Consider the following 18692-nt stretch of genomic DNA (forward strand, 5'->3'; position numbering starts at 1 on the left):
TTTTTTTTTTTTTTTTTTTTTTTGACACAGAGTCTCACTCTGTTGCCTAGGCTGGAGTGTAGTGGCACAATCTCAGCTCACTGCAGCCTCTGTCTCCGAGGTTCAAGCAATTTTCCTGGCTCAGCCTCCCGAATAGCTAGGATTATAGGCACTTGCCACTACACCCAGCTAACTTTTGTGTTTTTAGTAGAGATGGTGGTCTCACCATGTTGACCAGGCTGGTCTCGAACTCCTGACCCCAAATGATCTGCCTGCCTCGGCCTCCCAGAATGCAGGGATTACAGGCATAAGCCACCACGCTTGGCCTTTTTTTTTTTTTTTTTTGAGATGGCGCCTCACTCTGTCGTCCAGGCTGGAGCACAGTGGCATGATCTCAGCTCACTGCAATCTTGGCCTCCCAAGTTCAAAGGATTCTCCTGCCTCAGCCTCCTGAGGAACTGGGATTACAGGCATGTGCCACCACACTTGGCTAATTTTGTATTTTTAGTAGAGACAGGGTTTTAACATGTTGCCCAGGCTGGTGTCGAACTCCTGACCTTGAGTGATCCACCCATCTCAGCCTCCCAAAGTGCTGAAATTACAGACGTGAGCCACCACACCTGGCCCATAATCAATTTTTATTTTTTTATTTTATTTTTTAATTTTTTAAAGACAGAGTCTCACTCTGTCCCCCAGGCTGGAGTGTAGTGGCACAATCTCGGCTCACTGTAACCTCCACCTCCCTGGTTCAAGCAATTCTCCTGCCTCAGCCTCCCAAATAGCTGGGACTACAGGCGCCCGCCACCATGCCCAGCTAATTTTTGTATTTTTAGTAGAGACTGGGTTTCACCATGTTGGCCAGGCTGGTCTCAAACTCCTGACCTCAGGTAATTTGCCCTCCCAAAGTGCTGGGATTACAGGCGTAAGCCACTGCGCTCAGCCCGCCATGATCAATTTTTAACTCAGTCTCCAGTCTTGCTCTCCTTCCCAGAAGATGGAAGGTGGGACTGAAAGTTCTAGGCTTCTAATCATGGTTTGGTCTTTCTGATAACCAGCCCCCACCCAGGAAGTTACCAAGTCACCTCATTAGAACAAAAGATGCTCCTATCACCCAGGAAACTCCAAGGGATTAGGAACTCTGTCAGTAACTGGGGTCAAATAACAGATATTAGAACAAAAGATGCACCTGGCACCCCTATTGGTCAGGAAAATTGCAAGGGTTTCAGGAGCTCTGAGCCAGGAACTGGAGACAAGGACCAAATTATTTATTTATTATGAATCACAGTATCACACTATTTTATATAATAATATGTTCATTTCCAATGTTTTTTAATCCCAACATTTGGTATAGGTTAATTCTTTTCTGAAAAGGAGAACAGGAATTTGGGCCATAGATGGGCTTCCTTTGACAAACAAGAAGTAATACAAAGGGACTTAATAAAAGGTTCAAGAAATAATCATTCCCCCATAGTGACACTGGTGAAATCCTTCTTAGAGTGGTATTTAAAGATTGTTATCTGTAAATTTTTTAAGGGATATGCTTAAAGCTAAAATAAGAATGCCAGAAATTATTTATCAGTCTCAGGGGAGAAAGTCTGTTTTGGAATTTTTTTACTCTAAGGGAGAGAATGGCAGAGGTTGACTAAGATCTTAGCCTATCATGATGATGATAATGCAGATGACGGTTATGAGGATAATGGCAGTTATTTATTATGAATTGTCTATTTGTCAGACACTGTGCAGGGCACTTTATATTCTACGTAAGCCTCATGCATGCATGCTAGATGTTCATATTACCATTTTATAGAGGAGGAGATGGAAGCTTAAAATTCAATATCTCACTGAAAACACAAGCCGATGGATCTCTCTGGCGTCAAAACCTGTACTTTCCATTTGGAGTGTGCTTCCAGTATATAGTCATAAAAATAAGTGCTTTGATGCTCACAGGAGCCTTAGGAAATAGAAATTGGGAGAAAGATCCCAAATGTAATATTTTCCTAAACATCTTTCTTGCATTTTTGAGCAAAAGTGGTCACATTGCAAAGTAAACTGACTTGCAGGTGGATGTGCTTGTGTGCCTCTGTTGATCCAGTTCTCACAGCCAGTAGGAGGAGATTGAATCGAATAATAATGCTCTTGACACCTGGCTTTCTTAGGAATTTGATCTCACAGAGACATCCAGATGTCACAGTTACAGCCCCCAAGTAGCTGAACCTGGCTTTTAAACTCTAGTTTCCAAGTATTGGCTAAATCTTTCTTGCCAAAGTAAAGCACGAGGCTGTGTTCAGCTTGTAGAGTTCTAACTGGTGCTAAAACAGCCTCATCTTCTTCATCTCTAATCCCATCCCTTTATACTTCTTTAAAGTTGTCTTTTGCAATTCTAAGGACCTATTCATTAGTGGTTCCTTTATGCAAGACAGGTCTATAATTCCTGGCTTCTGAGAGTCCCTACTCTCTCCACTCCTTCATGCTGCTACCCATTCCTAATCTTGATAGACCATGGTCCATGCCTGGTATCATACATTGAGACTCAGACTTCATTTTCTCTTAGAATCAATATTATAAATTAATATTATAAAATATTATATAATATAAATACAAATATTCGTAAAATGTTATAAATATAAATATTTATAAAATATTATAAATCCCTTAGAATTAATATTATAATATTATAAATATTATAAATTGGATCACTGAAATCCCATTAGAGGCAGTTTGTTTGTGTAATTGAAAAGTTGCTGCATTTTAAAATATTGATTGTATTCAAAAATATGTCTTTAAATTTCAGACAAGTTTGTAGACTGGGTTGTCTTGAAGCAGCAGTCTTTGGCGAATTAATGCTGACCCCGCTTTTCTTCTTCATAAGACACCGTCCCATGCTGGAGGGAGTTGGGGAGAGGGTGGGCATGTTCCCTGTCCTCTTGCAGCTTGGAGTCCACAAGAAGGCAAATTAAACCAATAATTGTTGGCTGTTGAACCCTAAGACAATTTCAACAGCTTTTTAGAATTTTATTATGAAAAATTTTAAACCTGTGCAAGAGTAGAGAGAATCTATAACCTCATGTACCCATCACCCAGTGTCAGTATTATTGACACAGGCCCAAACTTATTTTACCTTTTCATTCCACATCCTGGATTATTTTGAAACAGTTCTCAGAAATTAAACCTAAAATAGATGGGCTTTTCTTTTTTTTTTTTTTAGCATAACCACTGAACAGTGAACAGTACACAGTGTTCACATTTCTGTAGTTGCTTCGTAAATGTTCTGTACAGTTGATTTATTCAAAATAGGATCCAGACAAGGTTTACACATTGCAGTTGATGTGTCTTTTAAATCTGTTTTCATCTGTAATTCCCCCTCATCATTTCCTGAAAGTTTATTTGTCAAAGAAACCACATTGCTTTACTCTATAGGGTTTTTCACATCTGGATTTTGCAGCTGCATTTGCAATATCATCATTTAACATGTTCTTTTTGTCCCCCTGTATCTTCTATAAAGTAAAACTCAGGTGTAGGGGCTGGATGAGATTCTAGATTCCAGATCAGTTTTTACAGTGGGACTGCTTCATAGCTGGTGCTACGTATCACACTAGGAGGCACACAGTGTCTGGTGGTCTCTCTTTTTGTAATGTGAAGGTTGGTCATGGCTTTGCGAGGTCAACATCAATTTTAAGATGCACCATCAATTATAGGTATGACTTTTTGGAGGAGAAAAAAAGAAACCTTGGGCTGGGCATGGTGGCTCATGCCTGTAATCACAGCACTTTGGGAGGCCCAGGTGGGCGGATCACAAGGTCAGGAGTTTGAGACCAGCCTGGTGTTTGAGACCATGTTTGAGACCAACATGGTGAAACCCTGTCTCTACTAAAAATACAAAAATTAGCCAGGTGTGGTGGCATGCGCCTGTAATCCCAGCTACTCGGGAGGCTGAGTCAGGGGAATCATTTGAACCCGGAAGGCGGAGGTTGCAGTGAGCTGAGATTGCGCCACTGCACTACAGCCTAGGCAACAGGGTGAGACTCTGTCTCAAAAAAAAAAAAGAAAAAAGAAAAAGAAACTTTACATTGAAAGTGCTACACATTGTAATATATTGAAATAGTCAGCCTAATTCTCTAAACAATACAGTGTGAAAAAGGCATGTCATAGATTCAAGGAAGCACAATCGTTACAAAGGGGACAGCCTGTGCAGAGGCCCTGATTGGGGGTGTGGGGAGCTGGGACCAGTCTGGTACAGAAGGAGTGTAGGGATCACAAGGCAGAGGGCCCTGCCTGAGGCTAAGGAGGCGGCCAGGGCTGAGCCAGCTGGGATGAGGAGTTTGGGTTATTCTAAATGTACGAAAAGGCCATGGAAGGTTTAGAAGCAGAGGAGCTACATGACCTGTGTTGATGTTTTAGGAGGTCAATCAATAATACCTCCATTTCTAGTGGAGTTTGGAAACAGAAACAAGAGTTCAAAATCTCAGCTGATTTCTTCCTGTAAGAGCTCAGTGGAGCAGATGGCTTTAGACCTGGGCTGAATTAAGCAAGCCTGGCTTCCCTTCGCCCATTAGACAACCACAAGCTTCTTCTACAAAGCAGGGCCTGACCCATAAAAGTTGCTGCATGGCTGGGGGAGCTGATGAGAACCTGTGCTGTCTGTAGGCAGGTAATTTCCAAAGAGGACCCAAAAGAGGTTGGATCTCTTTCTTCTTCCAAAGTCAGCAACTGCCCCAGAGAGGAGTGAACAGATAGTTGGGCTGGAGACCCGGTGTGTGCAGTAGTGGAGATCCTTCTGCACTGGGACGGACATGCTACCCAACCCCTTTCTCCCCGCCCTCCTGCCCCAGACACCCTTACACACATGCATGCACATTCCATGATCTGATGATGATTTTCAAGATCTCTCTGTAGTCTGAAGCTGGATGTGAATGCCCAGGTGCTTATTATAGCATCATCTATACTTTGTTATATGCCTGACACATTCCACAGTTTTCGAAAACTGTTACTACGGAAGTCTAAGCAAGAAATAATAGTGGCAGCGAGATGGATAAAAGAACAACCTGGGGAGGTAAAATGAATAGGACTTGGTATTTGGTTAGGTGTCCAGCAAGCGAGGCAGAGGGTAGGGTTGCCAAGATTAGCCTAGGAGCAGTTAGGAGGTCAGCAGAATCTGTCTTTACCCATATTTTGCTCACAGACATTGTCCACTTGACCCCCTTTCCAGGCTTCAGCTCTCCGCTGTCTTCGGTTAAAGCCTGTTCCTCCTGGTTCCCAGGGTTCTGCCTGTACGCAGCTCTCTGGCTGCTTTAAACGGCAGTGCCCTGTGGCCCTTCCGGGACCAGGACCTCGAGTCTTACGAAGGGGATAACTGGCAAATCTGTTCATTACTAACTATACTGCAAATAGATGGATTGGTCTTTATGATTTTTAAAGTGCCTTCCCACATGTCAAAGCGTAGAAATACTTAATAGAGTATAAAGGCCTCCAGAGTTATCTGCAAGCTGTGATTACTTTAAGAGTTGCCTTCTAAAAACAAATCTTATCCCTTCCTTATCTAACTCTACACAGTGTATTCCAGAGTAAAGAAGAGGGTGGGGTGGTTGAGACATTTGAGTTGATGGGACGTGGCCATGCTCCTTAACCTAATATATAACCTGCTTCAGCCTAAGGGCATTTCCCTCTGTCAGCCTGCGATTCTCTGTAACAAGAACGTGCTGTTCCAGAGTCCGGGAAGAGACTTTTCATCTTATTGCAGGGCGGTTTGTTTTTTTTTTTTAAGCCTTATCTTGACTCATCCGTATTGAATTTTATCCTCCTTTCTCCAGATTTCCCATTTACATAGCATAATCTCACATCATACTAGTTCTCAAAAAATAGAATTCTTAAAAATGTTTGTTCAGCTTTGCAAGTTGAAACGCATTTTATCTGAGAAGGAAATCTGATGTGTGGTGGGTTTCAGAAGAGACAGGGAAGCTCTTTTGCTCTCAGGAAGTATTTCTGGAATTTAAAATTATTATAGTTTATAGGAATTTTTTTCAGCTGGCTGATAATGGGGGTGAATATTTGCCAACTCTTACTACTGCCTATCAAATTAATTTTGGGAAGAAAGGATGTGAAATGTGGAGATTCCCGATAAATGTTATATTATCATATTGTCATGCAGTCATATGATAAGATATTAAATTACTTAGAAATATGTATAATCAAAAACAAAGATACTAGAAATGGAACCAAAATTCTTAAAAGCTTTGTAATTTTTAATATTTAAATTATGTAGTATCTGATATATTTTGGGGGAGGGGAGTTCTCTGTTCTTTTAATTACTGAAGTTGGGTGCTTTTCTTCTTTTTTCTAGCATAACTATTTAAGGCTTTACATTTTCCTCTAAAGTTCAATTTTTACATGGTATATTTTCATTATCATTATGGCACATTAAAAAAATTATATTATGATTTCTTCTTTAATCCATGATATTTAGAAATGTGTGTTTAAATTTCCAAATCTATTGGGAATCTTGTATTTGTGCTTTAGTTACTGGCTTTAATATTGTTGCCCTGTGGTCAGATGACATGATCTATGTCATACCACCTCTTTAGGATATGTTGAGCCTTTGTAAAATTATTTTGCTTCTCATTTTAATGCAGCTTTTGCAATTCACAGCAAAGCAGTTTTGATTTATAAACTCAAATACTTGTCCATTTTCCCTCAAGACCCTTAAGTTATTAAAACTTTCTCTTTTTTTTACTGAGCAGGACTTATTAGTTGTCAAGGTCATATCTGTTCTTTTCATTTACCGGCGGAATCCTGGAAGCAAGTTGATTTCTAGAGTTTCACTAATTATTCACTTTTTTATTTTAAATAGGAGTATGCTGTGAACTGCCATGTAATCACCTGGGAGAGGATTATCAGCCACTTTGATATATTTGCATTTGGACATTTCTGGGGCTGGGCCATGAAGGCCTTGCTGATCCGTAGTTACGGTCTCTGCTGGACAATCAGTATTACCTGGGAGCTGACTGAGGTAAGAAGGAGGGCATTGGGGGTTCCCCAGACTGTGCTGTGTGTGTAGGTTATATATAGGAAAAAGTATGTCCGTTAACAGTCAGTTAATCCATTCTCCAGCCCCTGTGGTACAAAATGTATTTAAACCATCCCATAAGAATATTTTATACTTCTGTTTAAAAAACAAGCAAATATTAAAAAAAACCTCCTTGTTAACTTAATAAAGTGTACCTTGGTCCTGCAAGTGTTAAAGAGAAACAAATGAAATAAAGCTAAAGAATGAAGTTAAAATTCCAAGTAAGACAAATAAATGGGAATGAGGAGATCTGCTTAGAATTCAATAGATCAGTTGACCTACTAACTAGCTTCTAGTTTGAGATAATAGAATTGTGTGTTCAAGTACTATAAGAGCATCCAGGGTATTTGGTAGCTGCAAAATGGATTCTAAATGTTAGCTCTAATATGTCAGTAATCAAAAGTTTGTTGCATTTCCTTAATAAAAGAATTATAGTCTTGAAAAACTATTAGCAAAATGAAATTTTGGGAACTACCTCTTTATTGTTCTATTATTCTTAATCATTCCCAGTGAACAGCATTTGGCCACATGCACAGTATACTTCTCCATGCTCATCATTGTCCTGACCCTAACTTAGAGACGTGTGCCAGCTAGATGTGGCTTCCGTTAATGTGCCTCTCACTGTTCTGGAGGCCAGAAGTCCAAGATCAAGGCATTGGCAGGACTGGTTCCCCCTGGGGCCTTTTGGAGCATTTGTTCCAGGCTCCTCCTCTATCTTTGTGGTTTGCTGGCAGTCGTGGTCCCAGGGCTTGTTGATGCATGGCCCCTTCGTGGTCACGTGGCGTTCTCCCTGTGCATGTCTGAGGCTTCATGGTGTTCTTTTTTTTTTTTCTTTTTTGAGATGGAGTCTCGCTCTGTCACCCAGGCTGGAGTGTGGTGGCGCGATCTCAGCTCACTGCAACCTCCGCCTCCCGGAGGGTTCAAGTGACCCCTGCCTCAGCCTCCCAAGTAGCTGGGACTACAGGCGTGCGCCACCACACCCAGCTAAGTTTTTGTATTTTTAGTAGAGACGGGGTTTCACCATGTTAGCCAGGATGGTCTCAATCTCCTGTCCTCATGATCTGCCTGCCTCAGCCTCCCAAAGTGCTGGGATTACAGGTGTGAGCCACTGTACCCAGTCCCATCTGTTCTTTTTCATAAGGACACACGAGCATTCCCTTTTATAAGGATACAGGTCATATTGGATTAGCAGCTCACTGTACTCCCTATGACCTCATCTTGAAAAAGTACCTCTCCAATGACTCTATCTCCAAATAAGCTCAAATTCTGAGGTATTGGAGGTTAGGGCTTCAACACTGGAATTTTGAGAGGACACAACTCAACCGATCCATAATAGTGCCCAACACTTCAGATATGCCTTCTAAGTCCTCACAACAAACCAGGAAAGGCGGTGTATACAGATTCCCACTGTGCAGATGGGGGAGCTGGAGCGCACTGCCTTGCCTCCTTAGGTGAGCCAGGATTGGATTCCATATGTGAAGCCCACATTCCTGCCCTTACACCACATTCCGCCTCTGAATTCCAAGCGTCTTTGGAACCTGGCTGCTGCATGGGCTTGTGTCAGGCACTTGGCCCTTGTCGGCCTCACTTGCTTCCTGCTTGCACTGCAGACTCGGCATCTGCTGTACCTTCTTTCCCTACTTCCCAGTGCCTGTGGTCGCCAGGCCCTATAGATTTCTATAGAGTCTTCTAAGCACCCAGTCGTCCACTGACGTCTCTTCAGACCTCTGCTCCCGCTTGTCTCTAATCCACGGTCATCTCCATCTGAGTTGCTTGTCTCTTCACTGTTTATTGCCAAATGATCCTCTTTAGACCCCACCAGACCAAGGCTCTTTCCTACTCTTCTGCTAAACCTTGTGCCTCAAGAGGGCAGGGCCCATGCCTGTGTATTCCCAGACCCAAGGACTTTGCCTTCTACGTGGCAGATGCTCCACAAATCTGCAGTGAATGAAGGAATGCAGCCCCTTCCTCCTTGGGCTTGGGTCTGTGAGGGGCCCATCTCACCCCCAGAACCTGGTACCTTCAAGGAAAGTTTCTTAGGCTGGAGGATGTCCTCCACATCCCACTTTCTCTTGCATAGTTTTCTTTCAGCAAATATGTGTCATGGACTTCTGCTGAAGTTTCTCTCTTCTCTAAGGACAAGAGTTAAGATTCCATCTCATGGCTTGGAACCTGGGAATACACTTCAAGGATAGTACCAGGCCCCCAGGGTTAAGAATGCAGCCACAAGCCATCACATGCAGCAGCTACTCTGTAGCTTCTTGACAGCAGGTTCATTAAGAACAAAAAATTCCTCATATTTATAATTTGTTTATAGCTTACAAAATGCTTTCATTAATACTGTTTTATCTTTGTGGTATCTATTATATTGCTTCAAAGGTTTATAATTACAGGCTTGTCTCTTTCCAGAGAACTCCCAGGCATTGTCTTAATAATTTCACCTCCTTACATTGGACCTTCACACAGCAGGGCATGCTGTTCTGAACACAGCAGATACGTCCTTTGTTTTGGACAAATTGATTTCCAGAGGACTTCTGTTCCACCCTTCATCTTACTGTTTCCCTTTCCTGGAATGCCCACATCTTCATCTCCATCTCATGAAATCAGTCATTCTTGTCCTTCATGTTCCCCCTCCAATATGTCTTTCTTGCAGAAGCTCTCTCCAGGAAAGTTCCAGAGGCCAAAGGAACCTTCAGCCTCAGTCAGAATGCATGTTTTTTTCCACCATACTCCATTTATGTCACCATTGTAACAATTTCCTCAGTCTATCATATCTTGTGGTTCTGTTTATCTGGATAAACATCTGATCCCAGCACTTTGGGAGGCCGAGGCAGGCGGATCATGAGGTCAGGAGTTTGAGACCAGCCTGGGCAACATAGTGAAACTCTGGCTCAACTAAAAATACAAAAATTAGTGGGCGTGATGGTGTGTGCCTATAATCCCAGCTACTTGGGAGGCTGAAGCAGGAGAATTGCTTGAACCCGGTAGCCAGAGGTTGCAGTGAGCCAAGATCGCACCACTGCACTCCAGCCTGGGCAACAGAGCAAGACTCTGTCTCAAAAAAAAAACCCAAAAATACAACATCTGACTCCTCCCCTTGAAATCAAAACCCTTGACTTCCTTTTCTCTCACCACCTTGCACATCAATGGGCACTTAATAAAAGATTGTCATTATTGTGAATCAGTTGGTGTGAGATTTCCTATTAAACTGTCATGCTTCCTACATCGTGTCATCAAGAGCTAACTGTTCTTTTACAACTTACTCAGTGTTTTACCTAAATATCTAGGGGATATTTTTGAAATGCACAACTTGAATTCTCAAGCTGCTAATTTTGAGAATTATGACAATGCTTTGTTGTCAGGGTTGGAAACTTTTCTCCTTTTCCCCTCCCAGATTCTTGTCATGTTGTCGTTAGCCAAGGTAATTAAGTGGTAGTATTTTTCAGGAGAGACCATCCTTTCTTTAAAGCCCTGTGTCAAAAAGAGAACTGTTAGGATATGTGCTGTTTGTTTGCAAGCCATCTGCAATATAAAAAATAAGAAACAGATTGCAGAACCTGTTACTGTTGATTATTTTCTATACATTAGGAAAAAATGAAATGTCAACGACTTCTTCTGAAATAATGTATTATTAAAAAGGAAATGTATCTATCTGCATGGTAACCCAGTTTTGTTTATTATTTCAACCATGGGTTCTTGTGTTTCTCAGCTCTTCTTCATGCATCTCCTCCCCAATTTTGCCGAGTGCTGGTGGGATCAAGTGATTCTGGACATCCTGTTGTGCAATGGCGGTGGTATTTGGCTGGGCATGGTCGTTTGCCGGTTTTTAGAGATGAGGACTTACCACTGGGCAAGCTTCAAGTGAGTTGCCTTCTTTTTGGATATTAGTCACAGTTTTTCATGACATATATTTAATTGTTTTGGTAGGAATCCATTTTAGTATGGTCTTTGATGATAAGGAATAAATTCCATGTTAATAACTGAAACTCATAAATGATTATAAACCTGATTTCAAGCATTTGTTCAGAAAATGCTCAAACATTTATGATTTTCTCTTTCTCACCCTATGTATTCAGGGGGTCCTAACACCATCCTCTTAATTCAAAAGATTTCTCAAATCTACCCCCTCTTTTTTATCCCAACTGCCTCAGCCGTCATTCAGACTCCTATCCCTGGATCAATTCGTCTGTTTCCAGGTTAAGTCCTCCAGTCCTTCCCACAACATTGCTTGAGTGATCTTTTTGAAAACATCAGATTCATTATGTCATTCCCCTGTGACGGCTTCTCATGGTCTTTGGTTATGGTCATACATCCATTGCCCCAGTAGGGAGATCCTTTCTCTATACCCTCCTAGGCACCCGAGGGTCTGTTTGTGCACATGCTCCCCTCTCTTCACCTGAGACTTGGCCTGTGTACCCATAGGCCAGCCTGATCATCCTTTTCTTCGCTGACTCAGCTCACTTGCCATCCAGGAAGTTCTCTGACTAGTTTTAAGTTGCATGCCCCACTGTGCTTCCAGTGGAAGACAGTCACACTGCCGGCATTGCTTTATCCTGCTTTGTTAAACTTGCTTCTCAGTTTGCAGCAGGAATCATGCCATTGATAAGGAAGAATAATGACAGTGATAATGAAAGCTGTGGTTGCTTCAATTGTGTTTAAAACTGTGTTTACTTTATATAACAAAATAGCATTTTCCCCCATCATTAAATATTCTTCTAAAACATGATTTTAAAGGGCTTCTTTGTACTTCAACATACAGATAAACCATGTAGTATTTAACCAGTTCCATTTTATGGGCCTTTAGTTGTTTCAAAGTTTTGCTTTTATAAAGAAGACTGGAGTGATCATTCTTGGACATATATCTTAGTGTGCATCGTCTTGTTTTTTTTTGGTAAACAAATTCTTAGAGTGTACTAATTTATAATCTCACCTGTAATATATATGTGTATCCATTTCACTATTTCCTTGAACTGCCTTTTTAAACCTTTGTCAGATTTATCGCACATAAAATTGTGATACTGGATTTCTATCAATTTGTATTGGATTTACCCTCTTTTATTTGTGCTTTCTATAGATTAAGCTTATTAAGACTTTACCATAAATGTGACTTTATTTTCCATTTTGTCATCCTGTTTTTTTTGTTTGTTTTTTTTGAGATGGAGTCTCGCTCTGTCGCCCAGGCTGGAGTGCAGTGGTGCAATCTCAGCTCACTGCAGCCTCTGCCTCCCGGGTTCAAGCAATTATCCTGCCTCAGCCTCCCAAGTAGCTGGGACTTCAGGCGCCTGCCACCACGCCTGGCTAATTTTTGTTTTTAGTAGAGATGGGGTTTCACCATGTTGGCCAGGCTGGTCTCAAACTCCTGGCCTCAGGTTATCACTCGCCTCGGCATCTCAGAGTGTTGGGATTATAGGCGTGAGCCACCATGCCCAGCCTGTCATCCCCTTTTAAACTAGTTTGTGGTGGATTTTTTATTTAAACATCAAAAATACTGTTAATCTTTTTGTTTAGGTAATTTTTAACTAGTATTTTCTTGTAGTTTCTAGTTTTGTTTGTTTTTTGAGACAGAGTTTCACTCTTGTTGCCCAGGTTGGAGTGCAATGGCACGATCTCGGCTCACCGCACCCTCTGCCTTCCAGGTTCAAGCGATTCTCCTGCCTCAGCCGCCCGAGTAGCTGGGATTAGCCACCACGCCCAGCTAATTTTTTTTTTTTTTTTTTGTATTTTAGTAGAGACGGGGTTTCTCTGTGTTGGTCAGGCTGGTCTCGAACTTCTGACCTTAGGTGATCCACCCGCCTCAGCCTCCCAAAGTGCTGGGATTACAGGCGTGGGCCATCGCGCCCGGCCTTTCTTCTAGTTCTTTAATGGTTTTTCTTGTTTTAAGTGTTTAATCTGTCTTAAATTTATTTTGGTATATGATGCGAGGAGGAGATTTCACAATTTTTTTCCATTGGTTAACCAGTTTTCCCCATCCCTTTTATTACTAAACCTTTCTTTGGTCACTAACTTGCAAGGACACTTTTTAATATATTTAATTTTAATTCTAATTTTTATGTATTTATTTTTTTGAGACAAGAGTCTTGCTCTGTTGCCCAGGTTGGGGTGCAATGGTGCAATCCCGACTCACTGCAACCTCCACTTCCCGGGTTTAAGCAGTTATCCTGCGTCAGCCTCCCCAGTGCCTGTAATTCACAGCTAGCATTACAGGCATGCACCACCACACCCAGCTAATTTTTGTATTGTTAGTAGAGACAGGGTTTCTCCATGTTGGCCTGGCTAGTCTCGACCCCAGCCTCCTAAAGTGCTGGGATTACAGACATGAGCCATCATGCCCAGTCACTTTTTAATATATTTAAGGCAGCATTTAACCTAACAAAAATAGTAGCCATGCTTCAAGTATTGCTCCAAGCAAGCTTCACATTTGAGCCTTGCATCAGTCCTGGGGGTAGACACTGTTATTCTCTTCATTTTAGGAATGATGCGATACTGAGGCTTAGGTTTAGTAATTTGCCTAAGGACACATAGCTAGCAAGCAGCTGAGTCTGAATTTGCACCAGAATGTCTGCTTTCCTTTTTGTTGTTGTTGTTGTTATTTTTGAGACAGAGTCTGTCGCACAGGCTGGAATACAGTGGCACAATCTCAGCTCACTGCAACCTCCGTCTCCCAGGTTCAAGCGATTCTCCTGCCTCAGTCTCCTGAATAGCTGGGACTACAGGCACCTGCCATCACACCTGGCTAATTTTTGTATTTTTAGTAGAGACAGGGTTTCACCATGTTGGCCAGGCTGGTCTCAAACTCCTGACCTCAAGTGATCTGCCAGCCTTGGCCTCCTAAAGTTCTGGGATTAGAGGCATGAGCCACCGCACCTGGCCTCAGGATGTCTGCTTTCTTAAACACTGCTACAATATACTTCACTTCAATATACTTCCTTGTTTTCTTATGTTTATTCTTGAAATTTGACTTCAGAATCATTTTGTCAAGTTCCCAAGACATAAGGCCAACTAATAAACAACAACAAAAACTCATGTTGGTGGTTTTTTAAAGTAATATTAAATGTATAAATGAATACAAATTAAGTCGAATTAACCTCTTTGCTGTATTAAATATCCTGATTCTTGATCACGCTGCATCTCTACTTATTCCCATTTTCTTTTCAGTCTTTCTATGCACTTTGCTATTTTTACAGTATAAGTCTTTTGTAGTTCTTGTTTATTTTTGGATGGTCTCTATTTTTTGCTGCCAGTGTGCCGCAGATCTTCTTGCTGTGATGTTTTCTCAGTAGAGTTTGTTGGTGGATAGGTGGGTGGATGAAGGAACAGCCCTGGTTTCCTGTCACTCTCCCTGCTCCCATCCGGTAGAACAGAAGGCCTGACTGGTTGGTGCTTGTGCCTCCAAGCACTTAGCACAATGTTGGAGACATGAAAGTTCATGAAATAAATATTTGTGGAATTAAAGACTCATTATCAGTTATTAAATAGTATTTATTATACCTTGGGTTTTGGCTCTCCTGGACTAGGACAGGAAGGGCTGGAATCTACACCCACCCCTAATGCTGAGTGTGGCAGCCACTTGCTGTCTCTGAGCCTTAATGTCCACATTTGTAAATTATAGGACTGTTTAGTTCTTTCATGGGTGTATGAAACTTTTGAGTAATTTTGAGGATGAAAATGAAGAAGGGTTAAATATCACTGTTCATCAACCCAAAGTGTTTACTGCTCTGGGGAAGAAATAGGGTAAAGAAGTGATGTGGGTGATGCAAGAATACGGAGTGTGTGCAGTTTTACCTGGGAGAGAAGCGGTGGGTGAGAACAGTCTCCTTGCTGCCCTGTGCCTGTCATCCGTACAATTCCCCATTGAGTGTGCATCTGTCACCTGCTTTACCTGTATAAATAGAGAGACTTTTGAGACACAATTCAAATAAAAAGCAGTCTCTTTGTCCTGAGCATTTGTTATAAAAATCATCAGCGCACAGGATTTTTTTCTTGTGGTTTGTTTTTCCCCCTGCCTTATCTCTGGATTTTCACTGGAGCCATTCTTTTCTTACAGGGACATTCATACCACCACCGGGAAGATCAAGAGAGCTGTGCTGCAGTTCACTCCTGCTAGCTGGACCTATGTTCGATGGTTTGACCCCAAATCTTCTTTTCAGAGAGTAGCCGGAGTGTACCTTTTCATGATCATCTGGCAGGTATTTTTTCCGATGCCTAGAAGTTGGGAGGAAAACAAAGACTAAAATAAAAACTTCTTAGGAATTTAGAGTTAACGTTAGTTTACATTGCTTTTCAGCGCCATACTTTACAAGATATAATATTCTGCAGCTGGCATGTAGAATAATTAAGCAAAGTGATATTATGATGCCTAAGGTCTTGCCTCATTGTGAAGACAGCTTTAAAATATGGATCTTTGAATTACAAATTAGAAACAGGTTAGATTCCATGAAATAAATTGTGTCTAGCATCCATCATCCAATGAGTTAGGCATTGGATTGCTTTTTAGAATGATCATTTTTAAGACCAAAGGAACAAATGAGAAGGCTTTTCTTACATTCCTAATTTAGTGTTTATTGGTTAAAATTGTTCCTTAGCTGTGACCACTTTGGGTAATCTGTAGGGTGCTAAATGAGTGCCAGGGAATTGGAGCCTTTTGCTGAGTCCTCCAGAGTGTTGTCCTCCGTGGAGAGAAGCTGTATTTCCAAGTGGCCCACTTCACGACGGAAGTGATTCCGACAGCCCAGGGTCTTGGCAAAAGATTATGAAGCATCTGTGTTTCTGACTGACAGCAATTTTTTCTGATGCTCCTGGCCCCAGGTTGTTTCACAACTTTTGGAGAGTAGCCAAGAGAAACCAGCTTTTGCCTGAAGAGGATCTTTCAGAATCATCAGAAATCATGTTTTGGACACATAAACACAAAATACTCCCAACATAAGGAAAACATTAGCAGATGTCACTTTTAGGACAGACGATCTTCCTTGTTCACACAGAGACAATACCCATCTCAATAAGTGGAGTTTATGCATACAGAAGTGTATGTGAATAGTTAAGTAAGTAGTCACCATGGTTTGGAGAGGTCAGTACCTTTAAAAACAGGACCGTAGATGGGTTGGGATTAAGCTTTGCCTTATCAGGCCCAATGTCATGGAAAGCAGAAGCTTTCTTTTATTAGAAGGAAGAATGATTGGATTTGTCAAGGAGGGTGGTATAGTGCTGCTAGGGTGGAACCACCTGGTGGTATGCGATGGAGCACACCTGGATCCGGGATCCAGCCAGAGAGCAGCCATGTCCCAGCCACAAGATATTTTGTGCTACTCATCATGATGAACTGCATGAAGATGCTAACCTCAGGGAAAAGGACTACTGCTCCCAGCTGAAACTTGGACCAACCCTTCACACCCACTTTTAAGGACTGCCTTTGGTAGAGGATCTGCTCTGTCCCAGGCGTGTGCTGCACAAGTCCATCGTCATCTCTCAGACGTGTCTCCAGCTTCTTCTTTTGCTTTTTTTTGAGATGGAGTTTCACTCTTGTCACCCAAGTTGGAGTGCAGTGGCACGATCTTGGCTCACTGCAGCCTGCAACCTCTGCCTTCTGGGTTCAAGCAATTCTCCTGTCTCAGCCTCCTGAGTAGCTGGGATTACAGGCACCCACCACCACACCTGGCTAATTTTTGTATCTTTAGTAGAGATGGGATTTCACCATTTTGGCCAGGCTGGTCTCAAACAACTTACCTCAGGCGATCTGCCTGCCTCGGGCTCCCAAAGTGCTGGGATTATAGGCGTGAGCCACTGCGCATGGCCTCAAGCTTCTTTTGATTATTAAAGAGCTTACTTATCTACAGTGGGAATTCTCTTAGACCTGGCCTAATTTCTGTACGGCAGCATAGGTGTTCTGTGGCACAGGTTTGCTTTCATGATTTCTGTATGCTGAAAGCATTTCTCTCTTGACTATCCCAGTAGATCACACGTGTGAGCTGAGTAACAATAATACAAATGAGGAAACATAACAAATAGCTGATATCCTGTGCCCCTACGTGCCCATCCACCACCCCCACCACCTCTCCCTTGGCCTCCAATTGGTCCCTAACCATAATGTACTGGCTGTTAACTAGTTTGAATAGCAACCCTTGGAAGACCACATCTATTCTCCGAAAATGCTTTGAACATACCAATTATTTCTAATTGTAGAATGTCTATTTAAAGAATAGAGGATTTTGAATTAGCATGAGGTACCAGGTTGACTAATTTCTCCGTCTTTTTCAGCTGACTGAGTTGAATACCTTCTTCTTGAAGCATATCTTTGTGTTCCAAGCCAGTCATCCATTAAGTTGGGGTAGAATTCTCTTTATTGGTGGCATCACGGCTCCCACAGTGAGGTAATTCTGCACAAGCCCGACTGTCATATGAGAACATTAACTTGCTTTAGATTGTCCTGTTTAGCATAAGGAAAGTCACATAAACTAGCAGATTTTCCATGAAAATATCATCATAAAGAATTATACATCCAGAATATGAAGAAAATGTTTTGTTCTCAGATGTCAGTAACATTAACCAGACATTAAAAAAGGGAAGCACTTGATCAACACCGCACCAATAGTACTATCCATTATCATCAGATTCCTTTACAGTCTTGGACTGTTGATCTTTTTTTCTCCTATAACATCATATTAGAAAAAAATAACAGCATAGTGATGCTGAGTTTTTTAAAAATGAGATTACTGGAAAAATGCAAACGTTTTTATGGTAGAACTGAAGTCATAAATGACATTATTTTTTGAATGAGGCTTTTAGCTTTTTCAGACCAAATTAATTTAATTTCCTTTTAAAAAGGCCCTTCCTGCAGTCCTCCAGGACAACTGAGATAAGCTTGGGTGTTCCCGCCATTATCCCCTGGATTCATGTGGGGCCCTAGAGGTGAGGCTTATTCAGACACCATCCCTCAAGTAGGCTGGTCCCAGTGCGGTTCAAAGCAAGCATTTTCATTTGTTTCATTTTTCCTATTTAGAAACGGCATTTGGGTTTTATAACTAATATGGAATACTGGCATTAATGAGTAGCGACACCAAAAATCTGCCAAAGGTACAAATATAATCTAAGCAGTTAAAAGAGTTAGCTTTTCAGAAGCAGTAAGATTGCTTATTTCATTATTTTTAATGTGCTTGCAAACCCCACAAGCAGCAGGCCTTACTTGCCAAGGACAGTAGATCCACACCTTGGTCAAACAGACCTTCCAGCCAGCACCTCTTCTTGTTATCATTCATTATTACCAAAAAAAAAAACCTCCAGATCCTGGATTCAACAAACCAAGTAAGACACGTCCAAGTCCTGAGGAGTTAAGCCTAACATTCCCATCTGTTCTTTTTGTTATGACCAGAATGGAAAAGAAGAGTGGGTAAGCCAGCAGCCCTTTGAAACTTCATAGATCAGTGGTCTATTGCAGTCATTATCTCATAAATCCTGTTTTTTCTTAATGGTTTAGAGTCCCCATTTAACATGTAATTTAATTTGAGACTTTACAATTTTTTCAGAAAAGATTCACTGCAGCTCTTTCATAAAATTAAGAGCAATCAATAAAGTAAGAATGGAAAGAAGTTTCTTCTTAGAACAGAATAGCAAATTACGTATGATTTATCATAAAATTTCAGTATTAAACATTCCAAAACAA

The 18692-nt window shown here is 41.5% G+C and overlaps 1 protein-coding gene across 2 annotated transcripts in view; it reads left to right on the plus strand.

Moving 5' to 3' along the window:
- PTDSS1 (phosphatidylserine synthase 1) overlaps positions 1-18692 on the plus strand; it is a 70235-nt gene that overhangs the window by 26530 nt on the left and 25013 nt on the right. For both annotated transcript variants that reach the window (XM_011978671.1, XM_011978672.1), the window contains 4 exons: positions 6824-6982; positions 10749-10900; positions 15084-15225; positions 17291-17403. In XM_011978671.1, the coding sequence (XP_011834061.1) occupies positions 6824-6982; positions 10749-10900; positions 15084-15225; positions 17291-17403 (566 nt within the window). The remainder of the gene's footprint in view (positions 1-6823; positions 6983-10748; positions 10901-15083; positions 15226-17290; positions 17404-18692) is intronic.

This window comes from Mandrillus leucophaeus, unplaced genomic scaffold, assembly GCF_000951045.1.
Source record: "Mandrillus leucophaeus isolate KB7577 unplaced genomic scaffold, Mleu.le_1.0 Scaffold198, whole genome shotgun sequence".
In the NCBI taxonomy this organism is placed as follows: Eukaryota; Metazoa; Chordata; class Mammalia; order Primates; family Cercopithecidae; genus Mandrillus; species Mandrillus leucophaeus.